The 22,397-nt window shown below is 43.7% G+C and overlaps 1 protein-coding gene across 3 annotated transcripts in view; it reads right to left on the bottom strand.

Annotated features, from left to right (window-relative positions):
• SYT16 (synaptotagmin 16) overlaps positions 1-22,397 on the bottom strand; it is a 399,083-nt gene that overhangs the window by 120,486 nt on the left and 256,200 nt on the right. For 2 of the 3 annotated variants that reach the window (XM_063947697.1, XM_063947696.1), the window contains exon 1: positions 7,719-7,807. Coding sequence is in view for 1 of the 3 variants with exons in the window: in XM_063947698.1 (XP_063803768.1) it covers positions 7,719-7,895 (177 nt within the window). In the remaining 2 variants the exon portion in view is untranslated. Of the gene's footprint in view, positions 1-7,718; positions 7,896-22,397 lie in introns of those variants that run through there. The other variant, XM_063947698.1, reaches the window with a different exon arrangement.

Genomic DNA, 22,397 nt, shown 5'->3' on the forward strand with positions numbered 1-22,397 from the left:
AATGCTCATCTGAAGATAATTCCCCCACAAGGCCCTTTGGAGAGACAGAGAGAAAGTATGCCAGCACACACCCCAGCGCTATGTGACCCAGGAAAAAACACAGCAATTTAATGTTTACCCAGTAGCGCTCTTATTATCTGCGCCGAATTATGTGCCCCCCCTCTTCTTTAAAACCCTCTCTTCTACCGTGGTATAAGAAGGGGAGAGTCCGGGGAGCTTCCTCTCAGCGGTGCTGTGGAGAAAAACATGGCGCTGGTAAGTGTTGAGGGAGAAGCCCCGCCCCCTCGACGGCGGGCCTCTGTCCCGCTAAAAGTGTAAAATTGGCGGGGGCTCATGCATATATACAGTGTCCAGCTGTATATATGCTCCTTTTGCCAAATAAGAGGTTTATATTGCTGCCCAGGGCCCCCCCCCCCCCCCCCCCCCTGCGCCCTGCACCCTTACAGTGACCGGAGTATGTGAGGTGTGTGGGAGCAATGGCGCACAGCTGCAGTGCTGTGCGTTACCTCAGTGAAGATCATGAAGTCTTCTGCCGCCTCTGAAGTCTTCTTTTCTTCTCATACTCACCCGGCTTCTATCTTCCGGCTCTGCGAGGGGGACGACGGCGCGGCTCCGGGACGGACGGCGAGGGTGAGATCCTGCGTACCAATCCCTCTGGAGCTAATGGTGTCCAGTAGCCTAAGAAGCAGGACCTAGCTTCAGAGAGTAGGGCTGCTTCTCTCCCCTCAGTCCCACGATGCAGGGAGTCTGTTGCCAGCAGAGCTCCCTGAAAATAAAAAACCTAACAAAATACTTTCTATCAGTAAACTCAGGAAAGCTCACTGAAAAGCACCCAGCTCGTCTGGGCACAGTATCAAACTGAGGTCTGGAGGAGGGGCATAGAGGGAGGAGCCAGTGCACACCAGGAACTAAATTCTTTCTTAAAGTGCCCATGTCTCCTGCGGAGCCCGTCTATCCCCATGGTCCTTACGGAGTCCCCAGCATCCTCTAGGACGTTAGAGAAATGGGAAGAACAGTCCAGCCCTGTTTCTTGTGGTCACTGATTTGGAAGAAGTAAAATCTTCCAAGGGATCATTTTATGTGGGACAATGATCCTGGCTCAGAGAAGGACGCAATGTTGATGTATGCAGTGTAGTGCTTTCCTTGGTGCTGTGCATGCGTCTAAGTCACATTAATTCATTAGCGATGGTGGTCGCAGACTCGCAGAGAGGTTTTATTCGCAAAATGATTGACAGGGGGAGCTGTTTGTGGGAGGAAACCTGGGGGTGGTTACAAAAATGTAGGAATCCAAAAAATTCCAATACTGGTCAAGCAATAAGCTTCCACCAGATCTGGAGGGTAACCCGCACCGAGATTAATAAATTATGATGTCAATCACAAAGTTGGAGTGCCTATTGTCATATCTAATTACACCCTATTTTAGGGATTCACCTATATCAATTTATATGTGGGACAAAATTAAGAGGCTCATAAAGGTGCTACCAACTGGTTTAAACACGGATAAGGAGTCAAATCCCCATAGGAAGGGGAAAAGGAAAAGAAACCAGATAAATTTAAGGTGCACACATCCAACTATTAATTTATCAATATGATTATTGTTATAGAACATATATATCCACAGCAGCAGTATCAAATATAGGCTAAAGTGCTCAATAACCGAAAATAGTATAGAGGTTTATTATGTAATTCATTTATATGGGACTCAATTGTCCTTTATTGAAATTAGAGCGAAATATTAAAATACATAGAGTAAGAAGCAGAGAATAGAAAGTGACAGAAATAGAATATATGTGAATAAAGATTTAAAAAAACAAAGCTAATGTGTTCGTCCCTTCTTATATTTTCCTATGTTTATTTTACTTGTGCATTTACATACATATATTTATGCAGCACTGTATCAGTGCTATCCTTATATGAGACCTGCAGTTTTCATATTCATTAGAGCCTGTTATGCTGCAGTAGAGGGAAACTATGCTGTATTGCTTTAAAGTTACAAGCTGTTGCAACAAATTGTAGCCAAGTTTCTCTCCACTCCTGCCTGTAAGGCTGTAATAATAATAACTTGATTGTAATGTTACACGTGGAGGGATGTAACAATGTTGCTAAATGTGCAACTTTTGCCTGAAACTCTAGAGTGTCATATGGTATAGGGAATGCTGGTATGACATTATATGCATAAACCTAGTGTTTGAGAAAAACAATGGGGATAAGCCTGGGTAAACAGTTTCACTGCCCTATATTAGAGGCTGTCTGCTTCATAGAGCTTAAGAATCTCTGACCCCAGTTGCTGCTGTTAATAATGCATAAATAAATGTGCTAGAGAGGTGGGTTTAATATATTTCAATATGATGTTAATCCACACTATTTTCCACCTTGTGTATAAGTTTGTATTAGCAGCAGTCGTTGCTGGTACTTAGCAATATTAACTTGTGTCCATGCAGGACATATTAGTATATTATATATTACTAACACTAGGTTTATGCATATAATGTCATACCAGCATTCCCTATACCATATGACACTCTAGAGTTTCAGGCAAAAGTTGCACATTTAGCAACATTGTTACATCCCTCCACGTGTAACATTACAATCAAGTTATTATTATTACAGCCTTACAGGCAGGAGTGGAGAGAAACTTGGCTACAATTTGTTGCAACAGCTTGTAACTTTAAAGCAATACAGCATAGTTTCCCTCTACTGCAGCATAACAGGCTCTAATGAATATGAAAACTGCAGGTCTCATATAAGGATAGCACTGATACAGTGCTGCATAAATATATGTATGTAAATGCACAAGTAAAATAAACATAGGAAAATATAAGAAGGGACGAACACATTAGCTTTGTTTTTTTAAATCTTTATTCACATATATTCTATTTCTGTCACTTTCTATTCTCTGCTTCTTACTCTATGTATTTTAATATTTCGCTCTAATTTCAATAAAGGACAATTGAGTCCCATATAAATGAATTACATAATAAACCTCTATACTATTTTCGGTTATTGAGCACTTTAGCCTATATTTGATACTGCTGCTGTGGATATATATGTTCTATAACAATAATCATATTGATAAATTAATAGTTGGATGTGTGCACCTTAAATTTATCTGGTTTCTTTTCCTTTTCCCCTTCCTATGGGGATTTGACTCCTTAAAAATGTAGGAATGTTGAGACCATCTTTGGGGCATGTCTCAGCATGCAACTGCGAATTCACATGCAATTGCAATGGTGTAACCGATGCTCAGTCACTTGAATCTGCAACGCCAGCGGTGGGCGTTTCAATACCAATCCAGGAGGCTGCGGCATTTACATGTTTTTGCTGCGATTGCACAAGCATACAACTCTGAATCAGGCCTAATGTCAACTCTTGGGTAAAGGTAGGGGTGGGTTTAGGATGGGGGCTAATGTTAGTTGTATTGTAAAAGATCTTAGAAAGTTTAGATTGAAGACATGGGTTTACATTTGGGCTATGTAAGGGTCAGAAGTAAGAATATAGGACTTAATTTATGATGTTGTGGAATTTAATTCTTGCGCTGCAACCCACTGATTAATTACTGTGTGATATCACTAATAATATTGGGCAATCAACTCAATATCACAGTGTGTGCACCATGGATGGACTGGGGCTATAACAGCCCTGGAATTTAATTGTTTCAGGCAAGAGCATGCACGGAATGGGGAGCCCTGTCCCGGGATTCAAATTGGTACATTTAAGTGTAAAAAATAATAATTATTGCCACTATGGCTGGGATGTAATGAAGTCCGAGTTCAACGGCCGTGCGGAATGTCGGCCGACCTCGGGCGTTTTTTTAAAGGGTTAATCATTTTCAAGACATGGTTTAGCCTTGAAAATGATTGAACCTTTAAATAACTTCCGAGTTCAGACAGCATCCCACATGGCCGCTGAACTCGGACTTCATTACACCCTGCCCATTATGTGGCGTTAAGGATTCTTAATATTTGGGGCCACATTGTACATATCAATAAATATGCCCCAAAATGAAATTGATGAATTAATAATAATTTGATGAAGTAAGGTTATTATCAGGCATTCCTATAAAATAACCTGTATATGCAGTCATCTTCCAACCTCCCTAATAAACCCCCCTTGTAAATGGGGTGTAGTATGTTATGCAGGCGCTTGGGATCCCGGCGGCCAGCATACCGGTGCCGGAATCCCGACCGCCGGCATGCATGCAGCGGGGTGAGCGCAAAAGAGCCCCTTGCGGGCTTGCTGAACTCGCCACGCTGCTGGAACGGTGGCGCACGCTATTTATTCTCCCCCCAGGGGTGTCGTGGACACCCGAGAGGGAGAATAGTTGTCGTTATGCCGGCTCTCGGGATTCCGGCGTTGGTATGGTGAGCGTCGGGATCCCGACAGCCAGCATATCAAGTGCCTCCCATGTAAATGGCCTACCTATTCAGCCTCAATACGGATTTGCCAGATGCCATCCAATTTGTTGCCAAATAAGGTAGTTATCCCATCACTCTGGGAAGTAGGGTCAACCCATCACTCTGGGAAATAGCGTCAATCCAAGAATTCATACCAGACACAAGGCCAGTTACTATTGTATAACCTGTGCCTGCTTACTATGAACATGGCAATGGTAGAGCGGTTCCCCGAGATGAGAGGCTCTGCATGTGATGCTCCACAAACATTGGTTTGCTGGAAAGCCTAGAATACTGTACCCTAATTTTCACTTTGGAAACATTTGTTATGTCTTTTCAAATCGAACCTTACCTGATGCATATCAATACAATAAAGTACAATACATATGCTACCTTAGGATGAATGTATGTTATGAGGACAAACTCAGAAGTGCAGGACACGCCAAGACAGGAAGACAGAGTATAGACACCAACAGTCCCACAATTTGGACAGCAAACTAAATACAAGTGACAAACATGTTAGTAACATTTCCATCTCAAAGAAACACACCAGACAGGTAGTTAATAAATCTACTGACGCTAAGCTTGATTTTACGATTTAACACAATGGCAAAAGATTCATGCAAAGACGAACAGATGGTAAAGAAGATATACAGACAAGATTTGAAGAGTCCTTTATTTGATAGATCTAATTATACAATCACATAAATATTTAATTAAGTAAGTGTACTTGGATGGTCTTCTACACATACCTATACTTTTTTGCAGTACGGTTGATGATTTATTAAATGTTAGCTCAACGTTTAGGAAATATTATTTAACAAAAAACAGATCTCTCTATTGAGCTATATGTGTTTCCAGATCGGATTTAAAATGTAAAATGTCTACAGGATATTGGGCCTAATTCAGACCTGATCGCAGCAGCAAAATTGTTCTCTAATGGGCAAACCATGTGCACTGCAGGGAAGCGGGGGAGGGCAGATATAACATTTGCAGAGAAATTTAGATTTGGGTGGATTCTTTTGTTTCTGTGCAGGGTAAATACTGATTGCTTTATTTTTACACTGCAATTTAGATTTCAGTTTAAACACACCATCCAAATCTAACTCTCTCTGCACATGTTACATCTGCTCCACCTGCAGTGCACATGGTTTTGCCAAGTAGAGAACAATTTGCTGCTGCGATCAGGTCTGAATTAGGCCCATCATTTGTACAGTCTCAGCTTTTGTTTATTAGGAGCTGCCACACTGATATAACTTCCATCATGGCCGCAACAAGGGGGGGACTAAGGGGGAATGCGCCCCGGGTGCAGAATCTGAGAGGGCGCAGAGGTGGCTACTCTGCCACCCCTCCTTCCTCTCAGCCCTAAGGGGCTACCTTCTGCTGGGCCCAAGAACCCTCACTGCAGGTACCCGCTCCCCAGCACCACCATTGAAACTCGTAGTCCTACAGCAGTTGGTCAGAGTCCCCCACAATACTGTATCTGAGGTGCATGTTAGTTTTCTTGAGTTCCTATCCATTTTCCTAGGGAATGTGAGCTGAATGCACCCTGTCGGTGCTGGTTGTCACTTTGCCAATTGTTTATTACTGTGTTTTTGACATGGTTCCAAAGTGTGTGTGTGCATGGAGGGCGCCAAATTACTGCCTTGCCCCAGGTGCCAAAAATCCTAGTTTCGGCCCTTCTTCCATAAATACAGTATAAAGTATATTTCAATGAGAATACAGAGGCTCTGATTTACCAACTTCTCAGTAAGTAAATAGAAATATAAGATGTATTTAGTAATAACTTATGATAGATTTTCAGAGTAAACATTGCACCACCTTCCCTTAGAACACATCAAATATTTATTTTTGTTTCGTTTAGTTCCACTTCAATGTATTAGTTCCTGTTAAAAGTAATCTAATTTGTTTTATCCTTAATGAGGCAACTTTTTAATTGTTCCGTTTTATAACATTATTATGTAATGATGGGTAAACGTACAGTAGTACTTGATATGACATTATCTAGTTGTGAAGTGAAGTTAAGGCTGAATCTAGAGAGAATCTTTATTTAACATCTTAATGATAAAAAAAGAAAATACATTTTTATTTAAAAAAATAAATAAAAATAAATAATAATAATAATAATAATAATCAGTCACGTAGAGAACACCAGTGTCCTACACATAGAGGGATGGCGACAGTTAATTTGTGGGTTTAACACATATTCCTGAGCATGTAAGATTATAACGGCTTTATGTCAGGCGTTTTGTAGTTGACCCAATATCTATATACTAATAGCAAAAGCACAACTCTTATGAGTGACATATTTCTTTGATGTTGTCTGAGCAGGGTACATAATATACCAAATTAAAGGTCTTGGTCTGTAGATTTGCAGAAAAATGTATGTTGTAATTGGTTGCTTTTGCTTTGTTTCGGAGTTATTTGGCAAAACATCCACCTACAATTTACATTGCGCTCTAATTCCCAATCTGTGACTATCTTCTGCCTCCATTCCCATCCTCACACCATGATATTACCCCTATTGCGGCAGGCAGCCCTGTCCTCACTGACACATATACAAGAGGATTGCTCATTGCCTTCCACTAAAGCAACAAATACCTCTCCTGGAATAATCTGTGTTGCTGGGACAGGGGCATAGCTAGGTATTTGTGGACCCCATGTATGAATAATTGGTCAAACAAATTACATACACTGTACATATGAAACGCTGATAATGGAAGTGGGCCCCTGTCAGTGGCAGGCCCCGTAGCATTTGCACCCCATGCTACTACGACAGATGAAACAACGTAGCTTGTTGCACTTTTTATGTAAGTAAGCTGATGTTAAGCAGGGTAAACGTATTACCATAGGAAAGGGGCACATGAAAAGTGAAGAGCTGCAATATTATGGTCAAATTATAATATAAAGATTTTTGTGTGTTTTTATATTATAATAAAAGCTTTACATTTATAATAAAACTTGTAGTATAGTATAATAAAGCACTTTATACATGTTACCAGCATAGACAAAGTACACATGGAGTATTACAAAGTCACATGTCATTTAAGAGAAAAAGTCTTACATGTATTGGAAAACATACAGCAAGAGGTTTAAATCTGACATTATGCAACAAAGAACTAGGTAAAAAATAATAATTTACGCAACAGTGTATTAATTGAAATTCACAATAAAATGATATCTATTAGGCAAAATTGATAGTCACCTTCCACTATGATTTACATTATTAAGGATAAATTAATGGGGGGGGGGGGGTTAATTAGTGATGCATCAATGTCATAGCTACTGTTTAAGTGTAGTAAAATGTATAAGACTATTAATTCTTACCGAGTCCTTGCAGAACCCCAGGTTTTTCTTTTGGGCTCTTTCGTTTACCCCGTTGCTCCAGACATGGGAAGTCAAGTTTTTCAAAACACAATTTTTTGTTTATAAGGAGAAAAAGAATTGCCAAGAGCACGATGAATACAGCCACTGCAGACAGGAATCCGATGGCCTCCGGGGTTACTAAAGAAGAGAAGCAGTATATTATTTTCTGATGAGAAGCATCAAAGACAAAGTCAATGCTGCAATGCATTTCTATAGGAGAGGCTACAACCTGATCTGCACAACATTTACAGGGGTCTTCCACTTCCACACAACTTTAATGTACTGATGTGTATATCTTCTCCTTCCGTGTTTAGCTACTGTATTGTTTTATGGTTCCAGTATACTTATGTGTTTTACAAAAAGTCCTTTAAATCATTCAAGAACAGTTGCTTATTTTTATTACCAATGGACGAGTCTCAGGGTTGCAAAAATATGCCATATCCAAGGGTATTGAATGATATAAAAGCAGTGTTTCCATCATCTTCAATCACAAAACGAGTCTTTGTGCAAGGAGATAAATGCTCTAATTGGGGTTCGCTGTGCTCTGACGGTGAAAATGACACACAAAAAATGGTGTATCGACCTTTTTTTTTGACAACCATTTCCTGTATCGACCTTTTCATGTGTCAAACTTTTGTATCTGTCGACCTTTTCCTGTGTGTGTCAACCTTTCATAGGTCGACCTTGTGTTCATGTCTACCTTTTGTCATTGTCGACCATGTGGGGTTGACCTAATGACTGTTGACCTAGACATTATAGATCTTCTACACCACACCTAGATCCACTTACCTAGGCACTTACTGTATAATAAATATATGAAAATTAGTTACATTGCTGAAATACAATTACTATTTTATTTTCAATTTATAGAAATTAGGTAAAAACAGAATTCTAGAAAAGTAAAGAATCACTAATCTAGTTAGAGAACAACAGTATGTCTGAAAAACATCCAATAAATTAACACTGCAATTTATTTACTCATCCATAATAAAATGTATAACAAATAAGTTAACACATTGTGTATTCACATACCATTAATATGTGGGGTTCTATATGTATACTTACAAACGATCCAGAAACTACTAGGATAAAACAAACAGTGATGTAATAATGAATGGGTTGGGATCAGCATACCAACGCCGGGATTCCAGGCACCAGATTGCTGGTGGGGGGGCGCGGGGGGGGGGGGCGTGAGCACAACGAAGCCCCTTGCGGACTTGCTGCGCTCACCACAGGCTCTATTCCCACTATATGGGTGTTGTGGACACCCACGAGTGGGAAGTCTCTGCTAGTTGACATGCTGACTGTCGGGATTTTCAGCAGTTGGGATTCCGGCGTCGGTATACTGACCAGCGGTTCCCGACCACTGGTAACATGATTACATCCCATAATAAACAACACACAATGAAAACTGTACCAGAGTTAACGGGAGAGCCTCAATGATACCCTTTCCCCTCCATTCAAGAGCAGCCTTGGAAATGATTTAGGGGTGCAATGTGGTACAAGACTGATGAATGTGTGTTCTATCTTAGAACTGATTTTTTTCCCTTACTACATGATACATCATGTTTAATGTCAATTGCTATGTCATACGTTTGGATTGTGGCTCTTTTCCTTCCCCTGTAACATTGTAGTTAGGAGCCAATTGGTTGGTTCTTTATCTCCGTCCACTTTAACCCTCTCCAAGGCTTAGTAAATAGACCCCTTATACCCCTTTCACATTGCATTGCCGGGTCGCACAAGATTTTGTACATGGGTCCTTCCCGGGTGCGACCCGGCTGAGACCCCTTTCAGACTAGCAGCCCAACTTGGCTTATTGCCGGGTTGGTGACGTCCCCGCCGACGCGTCCCGAGGCAGCGCTTGGAGATGAGATGACCTCCAAGCATCACTTCTTCCTATGCAGTGAATGGATCCCAGGTCGCATCGACCCAACCTACCTGTTCACACTGCACCATGAGCCTGGTTGAACCCTCTTGGTGCGGCTTATTTCAACCTGGTGCTTTCACACTGCACAATATCCCGGGTTGCTGCACATTCAAGTACAATAACCCGGGATATTTGTGGCAGTGAAAGGGGTATTAGAGATATATTTATCATAACGATGCGTATGACAGGTGATAATCTCGACCGAACTCGCACTGCGATAACTGAGTACATCGCATGGATGTATCAATTATCGCATGCAGGGACAGAGCTTGACTCTGTTCCTGCGATGCCTCTTCACAGCATTATCGGGGTATTTTTTGTAAAAAATACCCCGATGGCCTGCTGCGCATGCACCGCCACCCGTCGCAACCACCGCCGGGTCCCCCCCCATCGCGACTACCTCCACGCCGAATAGAACTCCCCCCCCCCCCCTGCCTGATTCATACTTACCAGTCCAGGAGCCGGTGTCCGCTGCTCCGGGGAGTGCTGCCGGGCGCCGAGTCCTTCTTCTGCACTGTGACCCACGGTGCTGTAAAGCGAGCTGCCGTTTTGCAGTGTCACTTTACTGCACCGTGGTCGCAGCGCAACATTTGGGGGACCCAGCGCCTGGAAGCGCTCACCGGAGCAGGGGGGCCGGTAAGTATGTTTTTGTTTCTTTTACTTTTTTTTTTTACTCTGTGATCGGACACACATAGCCGACTACTGGAGCCCGGTCCCTGCACAGCTTTCACTGCCAGGGGGCAGAGAAATCTGGGCAAAGGGTGCAGATCGCAGTGCTGCCCTGTGATCTCGCCAGCCTGAGCTGGCAAGATTATCACAGGGCACGCTGCAGTATTTTTTATTTTTGTTTTCAAAAATTTTTTATTAAGACATCATGGAAATCACATATCGTATAAATATCACAAAGTAGAATTAAATAGACATTACAGTCAGAAAGTATACAACAATTTCTTCTACTTTATCGAATAATAAAAACATTAATTTTCAAAAAAATTGTCTGTTATCATGCTAATGTTATTGTACACAGTATGATCGACCCAGAGGGAGACCGCCATATCCGCCCACACCTAGACCAACGATATAGGTTGTTCCTGTGCAGCCAATCTAGTCAGGTACCATGTGGTGTCTTTAAGGCTGTTATGAATGTTTAGACGTGTAGTGAGAGGCAAAGTGGAGATGTAGGATTCCCACAGGTGGAAAAAACGTTCCACTTGTTTACCTTTATCTACAATAGCCTCCACCCAATCCATCCTAAATATTATGATGAAGTTTATTTAAAAATAGTGGTATCTGTGGTGGTGTACTATCTATCCACCCCTGTAATATTGTTTTTTCCCCCGCAGCACTTAAGGCTATCAATAGTTTTTTACATTCCGACGACATGCGGAGGGCAGGGTCGATGATATCCAATACTGCCCATTCGGGGGTAAAGGGTGCATAGGTTATTAGGTTTGCCTCTGCATATCTCCTTTACTAGATGCCAAAAGTATTGCACAATCGGACATGTCCACAAACAATGAAAGGTGTCCGCTTCACTCTGGTGGCATTTTGGGCAGGAATGTGAGTCAGTCGCTCCCATATGGAAGCGCCGCAATGGGGATAAGTAAGTATTGTGATACACATTAAGAAACAATTCAGTGTACATGCTTGCCGGGAGGACTTTTCGGGAAAAAAGTAACGATTTTTCCATAATTGGTATGGTCAGACCAGGAAAGTGAACCAACCATGTGGACATACCACCCCTCACAGTAGCGTGATCTAATATTTTTCTTAAAAAAGTGTAATGGATGGAAATGGCCTTACGACTCGGTACAGGGTGTGTTAAGAGGCCGTCCAGAGGGTTGGTCCAGCCCCCATCCGCCAAACGTGCAAGGACATGCCTGACATAGAATTGCGTCTGTAGAAATGGGAGGGGAGACGAAGCAATCACATCATGCTTCGCTGAGACTTCTGAAAAGGTGAGTAGACGATGGTCCTCCACAGACACCATGGAGCGAATTGACGTTATACCAGCCTCCCCCCACACCCTGAAGGGATGGGCAGCCACACCGTCTAAGAAGTCTGGGCTTTTAATTAAGGGCAGGTGTAAGGAATGATACGGGTTCAATTTTGCGTCATGTCGCAGTATGTGCCACATCTTCCTGGTAGATCATAGAAGAGGATTAGACCGAATATGATCAGGTACTTCCGAATCATGCTGGTGGAGGAAACATGTCAAAGCTACAGTCGGTAAGAAGCACTGTTCGAGGAATGTATTCGTGTAGATAGAGCTGTTCTGCAACCAGTCCCTTAAGTGTCTCAGAAGAGCAGCATGATTATAAACCACTACATCTGGAAAATTGATACCCCCATTGGATTTAGGTTGAGCAAGCTTGCGCAGAGCGATACGTGCTCGGCCCCCCTTCCATATGAAGGTTCTAATAAGTTTGTTAATTTGTTGTGAGTCTTGCTTCGTCAGCAGTATGGGAAGCGTTTGCAAGGGGTACAGTATGCGTGGTATAGCCACCATTTTTAAGAGGCTAGCCCTACCAAGATACGACAATGGAAGACGCTCCCATCTCTTAATATCATCGGTTAGAGTGTGTATTACCTTATGTATGTTAAGTGTGTAGAGTTCTGAAATATAACGTGGTACCTTAACACCCAAGTATATAATATATGTGGAAACCCAATGTAAGGGAAAACGTGTGGCCCAAGTCGGACATGTCACATTGCCACACAATAACAAGGCTTTAGATTTGTCCATATTAATACTAAAACCAGAAATAAGACCAAATAATTGAATCTTGACCAAAATTTGAGTAAGGGAATGCTCGGGGTCCGATATATAAAGAAGGATATCGTCAGCGAAAGCTGAAAGTTTAATTTCCTGACCACCCACTTTTATACCTCTAAAAACAGACCAATCCTGCAATGTCCTAAGTAGCGGGTCGAGGGCCAAGTTAAATAGCAGAGGCGACAGAGGACATCCTTGACGGGTTCCCCTTTCCAATAAGAATCGTTGGCCTCTGATCCCGTTAATTAATAGGGAGGCAGATGGAGCGGTGTAGATATATCGTATATAGGGGGTCATTCCGAGTTGTTCGCTCGCAAGCTGCTTTTAGCAGCTTTGCACACGCTAAGCCGCCGCCTACTGGGAGTGAATCTTAGCTTATCAAAATTGCGAACGAAAGATTAGCAGAATTGCGAATAGACACTTCTTAGCAGTTTCTGAGTAGCTCCAGACTTACTCGGCATCTGCGATCAGTTCAGTGCTTGTCGTTCCTGGTTTGACGTCACAAACACACCCAGCGTTCGCCCAGACACTCCTCCGTTTCTCCAGCCACTCCCGCGTTTTTCCCAGAAACGGTAGCGTTTTTTCGCACACTCCCATAAAACGGCCAGTTTCCGCCCAGAAACACCCACTTCCTGTCAATCACATTACGATCACCAGAACGAAGAAAAAAACCGCGTAATGCCGTGAGTAAAATACCTAACTGCATAGCAAATTTACTTGGCGCAGTCGCACTGCGGACATTGCGCATGCGCATTAGCGACTAATCGCTCCGTTGCGAGAAAAAAATAACGAGCGAACAACTCGGAATGACCCCCATAGTTAATAAAGCTCGTGTTAAACCCTCTTCTCTCCAACACAGCAAACAAATGTGGCCATAGTACCATATCAAAAGCCTTATTGGCATCGAGGCTAAGAAGCATGTTTGAGTCTGTGCAGGGAGACTGGGACGCCGCTACCGCCGCTAATGCCATGCGGATTGCCTTAACTGCGTGTCTGCCAGGTACAAAACCCATTTGTGTCGTGGTGAGAATATCAGGAAGAATGGATTGGAGCCGCGTCGCCATTATCTTGGCCAGTAGTTTGTAGTCTACATTTAGCAGACTAATTGGTCTGTAGGAGGAAAGGAAATTAGTGTCCCTACCAGGTTTGGGGATAAGGGTAATAAAAGCTTCATTAAAAAGCGGGGATGGGGAACTCCGTACATGTATTGCGTGAAATAATTCCAGTAATGAAGGGACAATTTGGGCCTGCAACATGCGGTAATAATCGCCCGACAAGCCATCTGGGCCTGGGGACTTACCATGGGGCAAATTGGAAATGGCGATGTTAATTTCCTCCGCCGTGATAGGACCCACAAGAGCCTCTCTCTGGTCTCTGGTCAGGGGGGGCAATACTACATCTGTGAGCAACTGTGTTTGTATATCAGTATCTATTTGTGTCGATTGAAACAAGGACTGAAAGTATGACTGAAATTGTTCTACTATTTCTTGAGACTTTGTGATAACCCGGCTGGACCTTGGGTGGTGTATGGTGGTTATAACATGTCGTTTTTGGGGGGGTCTAGAAATGACCGCCAATAACCTACCAGCCTTATTGCCCCACCTATAAAATTTATTTTTGGTGAAATCTAAGGAATGTTTCGCTTGGGTAGCTAAGTAGGTTTCAATTAGGCGTCTAATCTGTTGGATTAGAGGTATACATTCGGAAGGTTCTGGAAAAAGTTGCTTTTAACATAGTGTATTCCAATTTGGAATCTCTTTTTTTCCGGGTGACATAACTAATAATATGACCCCGCATCACTGCCTTTGAGGCATTCCAAAAAATTTCAGGTTTGTCCCAATATTCTATGTTGTCATCAACGTAATTAGTCCAATGATATGTTAGGTATAGTTTAAAGTCCTCCGAATTTGCCAGGTATTGTGGAAATCGCAGATACGATCTGTCGAATGCATGTGGGGATGAGCCAGCGCTAGTGTGACGGGGGCATGATCTGAGATCAATATGTCTGATATATCTACCCCAGCAATCTGGGACATTAAGTCATCGGCAATGAAAAACCTGTCAATACATAGTAACATAGTAACATAGTATCTGAGGTTGAAAAAAGACAATTGTCCATCGAGTTCAACCTATTTGTGATCTCCTATGCATGATGATTTGACTAAAATTTCTGACTGATGATGCTGTCAGCCGTTACATTTTATCCCTATTTATAGTAACTATAATGCACCATACCCCTGGATATCCTTATCCATTAGGAATTTATCTAACCCATTCTTAAAGGTGTTGACAGATTCCGCCATTACAACTCCCTCGGGCAGGGAATTCCAAACATGTATTGTCCTTACCGTGAAAAAGCCTTTACGCCGTATTGTGCGGAATCTCCTCTCCTCTAACCTGAGCGAGTGTCCACGAGTCCTCTGTGTTGATCTAACCAAAAACAGGTCCCGCGCAAGCTCTGCGTATTGTCCCCTTATATATTTGTAGATGTTGATCATATCCCCTCTTAGTCTCCGCTTTTCCAATGTAAACATGCCTAGTCTTTCAAGCCTTTCCTTGTATTCCATCGTCTCCATGCCCTTAATTAGTTTGGTCGCCCTCCTCTGTACCTTTTCAAGCTCCAGGATATCCTTTTTGTAGTACGGTGCCCAGAATTGTACACAGTATTCAAGGTGTGGCCTCACTAGTGATTTATATAACGGGAGTATAATACTCTCGTCCCTAGCATCAATACCCCGTTTTATGCATGCTAATATCTTGTTAGCCTTCTTTGCTGCAGTCCTACTTTGGGTACTACTGCTTAGCTTGCTATCTATGAGGACTCCTAAGTCCTTTTCCAGTACATAATCCCCTATTTTTCCCCTCATTTAGTAGGTAGGTGTAATTTATGTTCTTGTTACCACAGTGCATTACCTTACACTTGTCTGTGTTGAAGCGCATTCTCCATTCGGCTGCCCATGCTTCTAATTTAACTAAGTCGTTCTGAAGAGACTCGGCATCCTCCTCTGTATTTATAGCCTTACACAATTTGGTATCATCTGCAAAAATTGACACCATGCTCTCTAGACCTTCTGTTAGGTCGTTAATGAAAATATTGAACAATAGCGGTCCTAATACTGAGCCTTGCGGCACACCACTTAGCACTTCAGTCCAAGTTGAAAAAGATCCATTAACCACAACGCGCTGCTTCCTATTATCTAACCAGTTTTTGACCCAAGTGCATATTGTGCTTCCTAGCCCTGATTCTTGTAGCTTGTAGATAAGTCTCATGTGTGGTACAGTATCGAACGCTTTGGCAAAGTCTAAAAAGATTACATCCACGTCTTTACCCTGATCTAGGTTTGCGCTTACTGTTTCATAAAAGCCAAGTAAGTTGGTTTGACAGGATCTGTCCTTCATAAACCCATGTTGATTCCTTTTAATGACCTTATTGGTTTCAAGGAACTTCTGAATACTATCTCTTAGAATACCTTCCAATACTTTCCCCACTATAGATGTAAGACTAACTGGTCTATAATTACCTGGTTCAGCTTTACTTCCCTTTTTGAATATAGGCACTACTTCCGCTATACGCCAGTCTTTGGGAACCATACCTGATATAACTGAATCCTTAAAGATCAAAGATAGCGGTTTTGCCAGTTCAGAGTGAAGCTCCATTAGAACCCTTGGATGAATACCATCGGGCCCTGGTGATTTATTAATCTTTAAATGTTTTAATCGGTCACAGACTACTTCCTTGCTTAAATAAGTACCTATCAGTGTGATATTCTCATTATTGAGATTGTGCGTTAGTCCCTGAATTGGGTCCTCACGAGTGAATACTGTTGAAAAAAACTCATTTAGTGTGTCCGCTATGTCATTATCATTTTGCTTAAGACTCCCAACTTGTCTTTTAAAGGGCCTATACTCTCCTTCTTTAATCTCTTGCTATTAATGTATTTAAAGAATTTTTTGGGATTCGCTTTGCTTTCCTTTGCTACTAGTTTTTCAGTTTCTACTTTAGCCGCTCTTATTTCCTTTTTGCAAATTTTGTTACATTCCTTATAGTGCTGAAATTACTCTGCTTCCCCGTCAGATTTGTATTTTTTAAATGCTCGCCTTTTCTTGCCCATAAGTTCCTTAATCTTTTTGTTAAGCCACATCGGTTTATGATTTTTATTCCTTTTTTTGCTACTCATAGGAATACATTTGAGTGTATTTTTAGCTAGCAGGAATTTTAGTACCTCCCATTTCTCCGTAGTATTTTTTCCTAAAAACAAACCTTTCCATTCAATATCCCTGAAAAATACCCTCATCTTTTCAAAATTTGCTTTGCTAAAGTTTAAAGTCCTAGTTGAGCCAGTATAGGGCTGTTTATAGAAACTGATATTGAATGTGACAATACGAGACAAAGTTCCATGTGCCAACGATAAATGGGTGTGCGTCTAATAAGTCGGGTGCAGCAATCTCCATGGGTCAGACAGGTCCAAGGAGTCTCGAAATGCCAATAGGTATCTGCTCTGGGAATCAGTGATTCTCGGCATACTTGGTGATCTGTCAACTGTAGGATCGTCCACCATGTTATAATCCCCACCCACTATTAGGGAGTAGTTAGTTCTACTTAGAAGAAAATGGGCAATGTCCTGAATAAATGTATGTGTATTGACATTCGGGGCATATAAGTTGACAAGGGTATATTTTGTATGAAAAAGCTCTACGTCCATAATGATATATCTGCCCTCGGGATCAATGATTTCTGTCAGGACAGTAACAGGAAGGTTTTTCTGAAAAAGTATTGCTACCCCTCTGGCTTTTGTGCGAAAGGGAGCAGAGATACAGGGACCAAGCCATGGTGCCTTCAATACATTTTCCTCACCCGCCAGCCAGTGAGTTTCCTGTAAGAAAATCACATCGGGATGGAAACGTTTGAGGTGCGTGACCACACGTCGTCGCTTGACTGGGGAATTAAGTCCTCCCACATTCCAAGAAATTAATTGTATCGGCTTCGGGGGTAGTACCTCATCTGAGGAAGAAACTACAGACGGCATGGCTACCCAATCCCCCCAGGGCCGTGAGAAACTTGACTGGCAAGCAATAAACTCAAGCGGACAGCGGCGGCCCCCCTCCCAACCCAAGGCCACCAGAACATCAGCGGTTTCAACAGCATAAACATCAGCATTACATGGAATATATGGCACAGACTTAATATGTGAAATAACAATAGTGAACCATAATGACTGATAACTCTTTTTTCCAACATTTTCATAACATCCAAAACCATAGTGGGCACCAACTAGGTCTAGTGGTGCGTACACAAAATACCAACAAAGTTATTACTAAATTAATAAAAGTAGACACTCTTAGTAAAGTACTATATTAACTGCAGAAAGAAGAATAAACCAATAATTGGCTAACACACATCCGCCCGAGGCGGAAGTACCCGACGTGATCAACCCATAGCTCCTCCCCGACAGATACCCTATTTAACAGGTGACCTTGATGGAGATTTATGAGTCAGAAAGTGAGATCTCGCTACCTCCGGGTCTGTGTAAAACACTTGATTACCATTCTCTGTGACCCGTAGTTTGGCTGGGTACAACAGAGCAAACCTGATATTTTTACTGTGTAAATGAGAACAAACTTCAGAGAATTCCTTTCTTTTCTGAGCCACTGCAGCTGAGAAATCTTGGAATATCAAGATCTTGTGACCCTTCACTAACAATTCTCTAGTTTTACGATAAGCCGTGAGAACCTGTTCTTTGGCCCTATAGTCTCAGGTATCAAGCAATGAACGGGCGTGAGCGCTTTCGCGCCCCGTCCTGTATCGGCCCCAACCTATGGACTCTTTCAAGATGTGGGATTTCCATATCATCAGCAATTCCCAACGAGTCTGGGAGATCTACAGAAAGATATGAGGAGAGGGCTTGGCCCGTCAAGGACTCCGGAACACCTATAAATCGAAGGTTATTCCTGCAAGATCTATTCTCCAGGTCCTCAACTTTATCCTGCAGTTGTATATATTTATGTTGGGATGATATCCCCACCTGACAGGATTGGACCAAGTCCTCAGTGTCACCCAGTCTCGTTTCCAATGCAGTAAGACGCGTCGCATGAGAGTCTATGCGAGCCAAGCCCGTTTCTAATCGGGCCTGTAGGTCGTCAAATCGCTTATCAAGCAAGGGCATGAGGAAATCAGAAATCTCTTTAGCCGTGAGGGGAGGGGTTTTGTCACTAGGTAAGCTAGGTGATTCCAGCCGCGGAGGGTGGGCCTGATTTAGGGAGGGGCTCTTTCCCCTTCCCTTCTTTATAAGAGGTATTGGACTGTTTCGGGGGCATGTTCTTGTCGAGGTATCTGTCCATACCCCAGAGAATGAAATATGAAACAGTCAACATCACCTACAATTAGTGCCTCCCCCGATGTAGACAACGGCAGAAGTACAGAGGCAGTTACATATAAAACTCGGGCGGAGGTGCTAAGCCAAGCCCATTATCTAGAGCATACCGCAACCTGCAAGAGAGCCCATAAAATAGCCTCGGCAACAAGCAACGGCAGTTCTCAACTGGAGTGAAAACATATATCTAGAAACAATATACTATGTATCCAGAAACAAAATGTTATGTCAAGCAATACAGAATAGAGTATCTGGCAAAATAACAAACGTCACATATGATTCTCAGCAGGGAAAAAATAAAAAATAAAAAACATTCAATAAAATCTGAAAAATAACAAACAGCACAAAGAAATTCCAAAAGGATTCAGCGGATAGTGAGAGAAAATTAGGGTGCGCTATGAGTCAGAGACTGCAATTAAAGCCTGTGGCCGGCAGTCAAATAGGCCAGATGGAAAGACCTCTTCTGAGAGAAAGGTTCATCTGGGCAGCTCCAGCCGGGGCCACGTAGTAACCGATGACACGGGAGGCCTCCCAGCAGGAGTAATGAGGGGGCAGCAGGGGCAGGTTTTGACACAAAAACGTAAATTAAATAAAAAGAAAAATGGAAAAACAGTCACAAATATATGACCAACAGTAGGTCAGTCCCACTTTAAATAAAAATCTCAGTGAGCCCTTCGCAGCTGCAAACTAAAATAAAGGTAAGCAGCCTATGTAAAGTTCCCAGCTGGATACAGTTATTGTGGCCACCAGAGGTATAGGAAGGACGGGGTAGGAAAAAAGGGAAGGGGGAGCGGGCAGAAGGGGTCTGAGGGGAAGGGTAAAACACAAGGTAGGGAGGGAAAAGGTTGTTAGTAAGGGTAAATGACAAATACCAGGTAAACAGGAGATGAAATCCAGGGGGAACGTTGTAGACTGGAAGGATCCCTGCAGTAAGGATGGAGGACTCCTCCGCAGCAACAAACCCCGCCAGCCAGGATCACTTCAGGCGACGTCCACCCCTCAGGCCACGGTGTCCCAGCTGTCTCAGCTCGCAGGGAAAGAGCGCGTCCGGGTAGCAGTGAGTCCACTCATATACCGCAGCGGTGGTGAAGCGGCGAGCCGGAGCACCACGGTGGAAGCCAGACGGGGCCCCCAGCCCAGCGCCGCCAGGCGCATCAGGATGAAAGCCCAACGCAGGGAGGAAAGAAACAGGCGGCCCAAGGCAGAAGACACCAGCCAGGTAGGCACTCCACAGCGGGACCTCCCGCAGCCCGATGTCAGCCACCAGAAGTCGGGAGGAGAGGGTCAGGTAAGCAGGCCCAGGGTCTCCCGTAGTCACGATGTCGGCTCCCGCCGGGCAATCCTTAGCGGCCAAGTGGATGGGGACTGACAGAGTGCCACAGCGCGTCCCGCGGTGAGGGGGGGCACCCACTCCAGCTCGATCACTCACAGCCGGGAGAGAGGGTCAGGCCATCGGTGTTAGGCGCCGAGGGTCCGCCCGTCAGTGCGGCCCGGCGCCTAGCAACTAGGGACGCCGCATGCGGACAGCCGCCGGCTCCCTAGCAACGCTAGACGCCGGGCGCACGGAGCCGCTCAGACCCTAGCAACGGGGACGCCACTGTCGGACCGCGTTCCCCGTTGCTGGGTCTAGATTAATCACCTCATTGGTATCCTGGCCGTGCAGCATGCAGCTGCACGGCATGATTGTTAATTACCCTGTCTGGCTCCTGATTGGAGAGCTCCCAGTTAAAAGCACTCTCTGGACTTCTCACAGACGCCGGTAATAGCTTCCTGTTTGCTGTGTCTGTTGCAGAGAGTTTTCCAGTCCTGTCTATCCGGTCGTTCCTGTCCTCAGTGGTCCAATACTCGGAAGTTGTCATCTTTTCCTGGAGTCCTGACCGAGCACCTTTAACATCCTGTGGTGTTCGTGAGTCGCGGCGTAGCCGTGTGTTGCGGCTTGACCGCTTACTATTTATTATTTGGTTATATTGTGTTTCGGAGCTTTTGCGGAGGATTCCGCTCCCACAAATCCACTCTGGTATCCAGCGGTGCTGGATAGGAGTAACGGATTCGTGGATTTTTGGTTGTCCTTTTCCCTGGCGGTTTGTCCGCACATACTTCTGGTTTAAGTTAGTTAGCTTGTAGCCCCTGGCCTGGTTGCTTAGTCAGAGGGCCCCTTGTTATCACCCTGTCTCGGATTTCCCTTTGTCTCCCATTAAGACCTGAGGGGGCATCGGAGTTGGGCAGACATAATCCGCCCTTCAAACGCGGCTGCCATGGGCTCAAGCAACCATAGTCTCGCAGGGGATTTCTGATAACACGGGCGAGACAACGGAGTTAGGGCGCCAGGGGTTACTAGGCTTTCCTGCTCCCGTAACCAGCATTCCATTCCAGTACTCTGACCTCCGTCATAAGATCACCTCTGGTCAGACGTACTGGTATCATAACATTATTACCGGCCTGACTAAAATTTAAAATTAAACAGGGTTTGATTTTTTCCCTTATTTCAGTTTGGAAGATTTGTCGGCCTCATGAATCCCACTGGTGTAGGGCCAAATCCTGGCCAGCTTCTAGTTAGTCAGATTCAAGAACTTACTCAGATGGTTCAGGATCTATCCCTTCGGGTGAGGTCACAGGAAGATCTGTTACGGACTTCCCCGAGGGTCGTTCCTGAACCAAAAATGCATTTGCCTGACCGTTTTTCTGGGGATAGAAAGCAGTTTTTTAATTTTAAAGAGTCTTGTAAACTTTATTTTCGTTTAAGACCAGTCTCCTCAGGTACGGAATCTCAGCGGGTCGGAATTATTATTTCTTTACTTCAGGGGGATCCCCAGACCTGGGCTTTTGGTTTAAGAACTGACGATCCGGCATTGTTGTCTGTAGACGCCTTTCTGGGGTCTTTAGGGCTATTGTATGATGACCCTGATAGAGAGGCATCCGCCGAGAGTCATTTGCGTGCTCTCAGACAGGGTAAGAATCCCGCAGAGATTTATTGTACGGAGTTTCGCCGTTGGTCGAACGACTGTGGATGGAATGACCCAGCCCTGCGCAGTCAGTTTCGCCTCGGCTTATCTGAGTCTATAAAAGACAGTCTCCTTCAGTATCCCGCTCCTGAGACTCTTGATAAACTCATGGAGCTTTCTATTAAGATTGATCGTCGTCTCAGAGAGCGGAGGGCTGAAAAAGGAGCATCTGTCGGGTCTACTCCTGGTGTTTTTTCCATTCCTGTGGACATAGACGAGCCCATGCAGATAGGTCTCTCCAAGCTGTCTCCTGAAGAAAGAACCAGAAGGCAAAATTCTGGTCTTTGTTTGTACTGTGGGAGTAAGGGACATTTTGCCCGTAATTGTCCGAACAAGTCGGGAAACGCCTCGACCAAGTGAATTGTGAGGGGGTTCACTTTGGTCTGCAGCTTATCTCCTCAAATAATTCACTGTTAGTCCCAGCTAAAGTTTCCTTTGGCAGCCTCTGTTCCTCGGTGTCGGCTTTTGTTGACAGTGGAGCTGCAGGGAACTTTATGGACTTAACGTGGGCCAAGGCCTTAGGTATTCCTCAGTTAGCCTTGGGTAGGTGTATCACCATGCATG

The sequence above is a fragment of the Pseudophryne corroboree genome, chromosome 12 (assembly GCF_028390025.1).
Source record: "Pseudophryne corroboree isolate aPseCor3 chromosome 12, aPseCor3.hap2, whole genome shotgun sequence".
Taxonomy (NCBI): Eukaryota; Metazoa; Chordata; class Amphibia; order Anura; family Myobatrachidae; genus Pseudophryne; species Pseudophryne corroboree.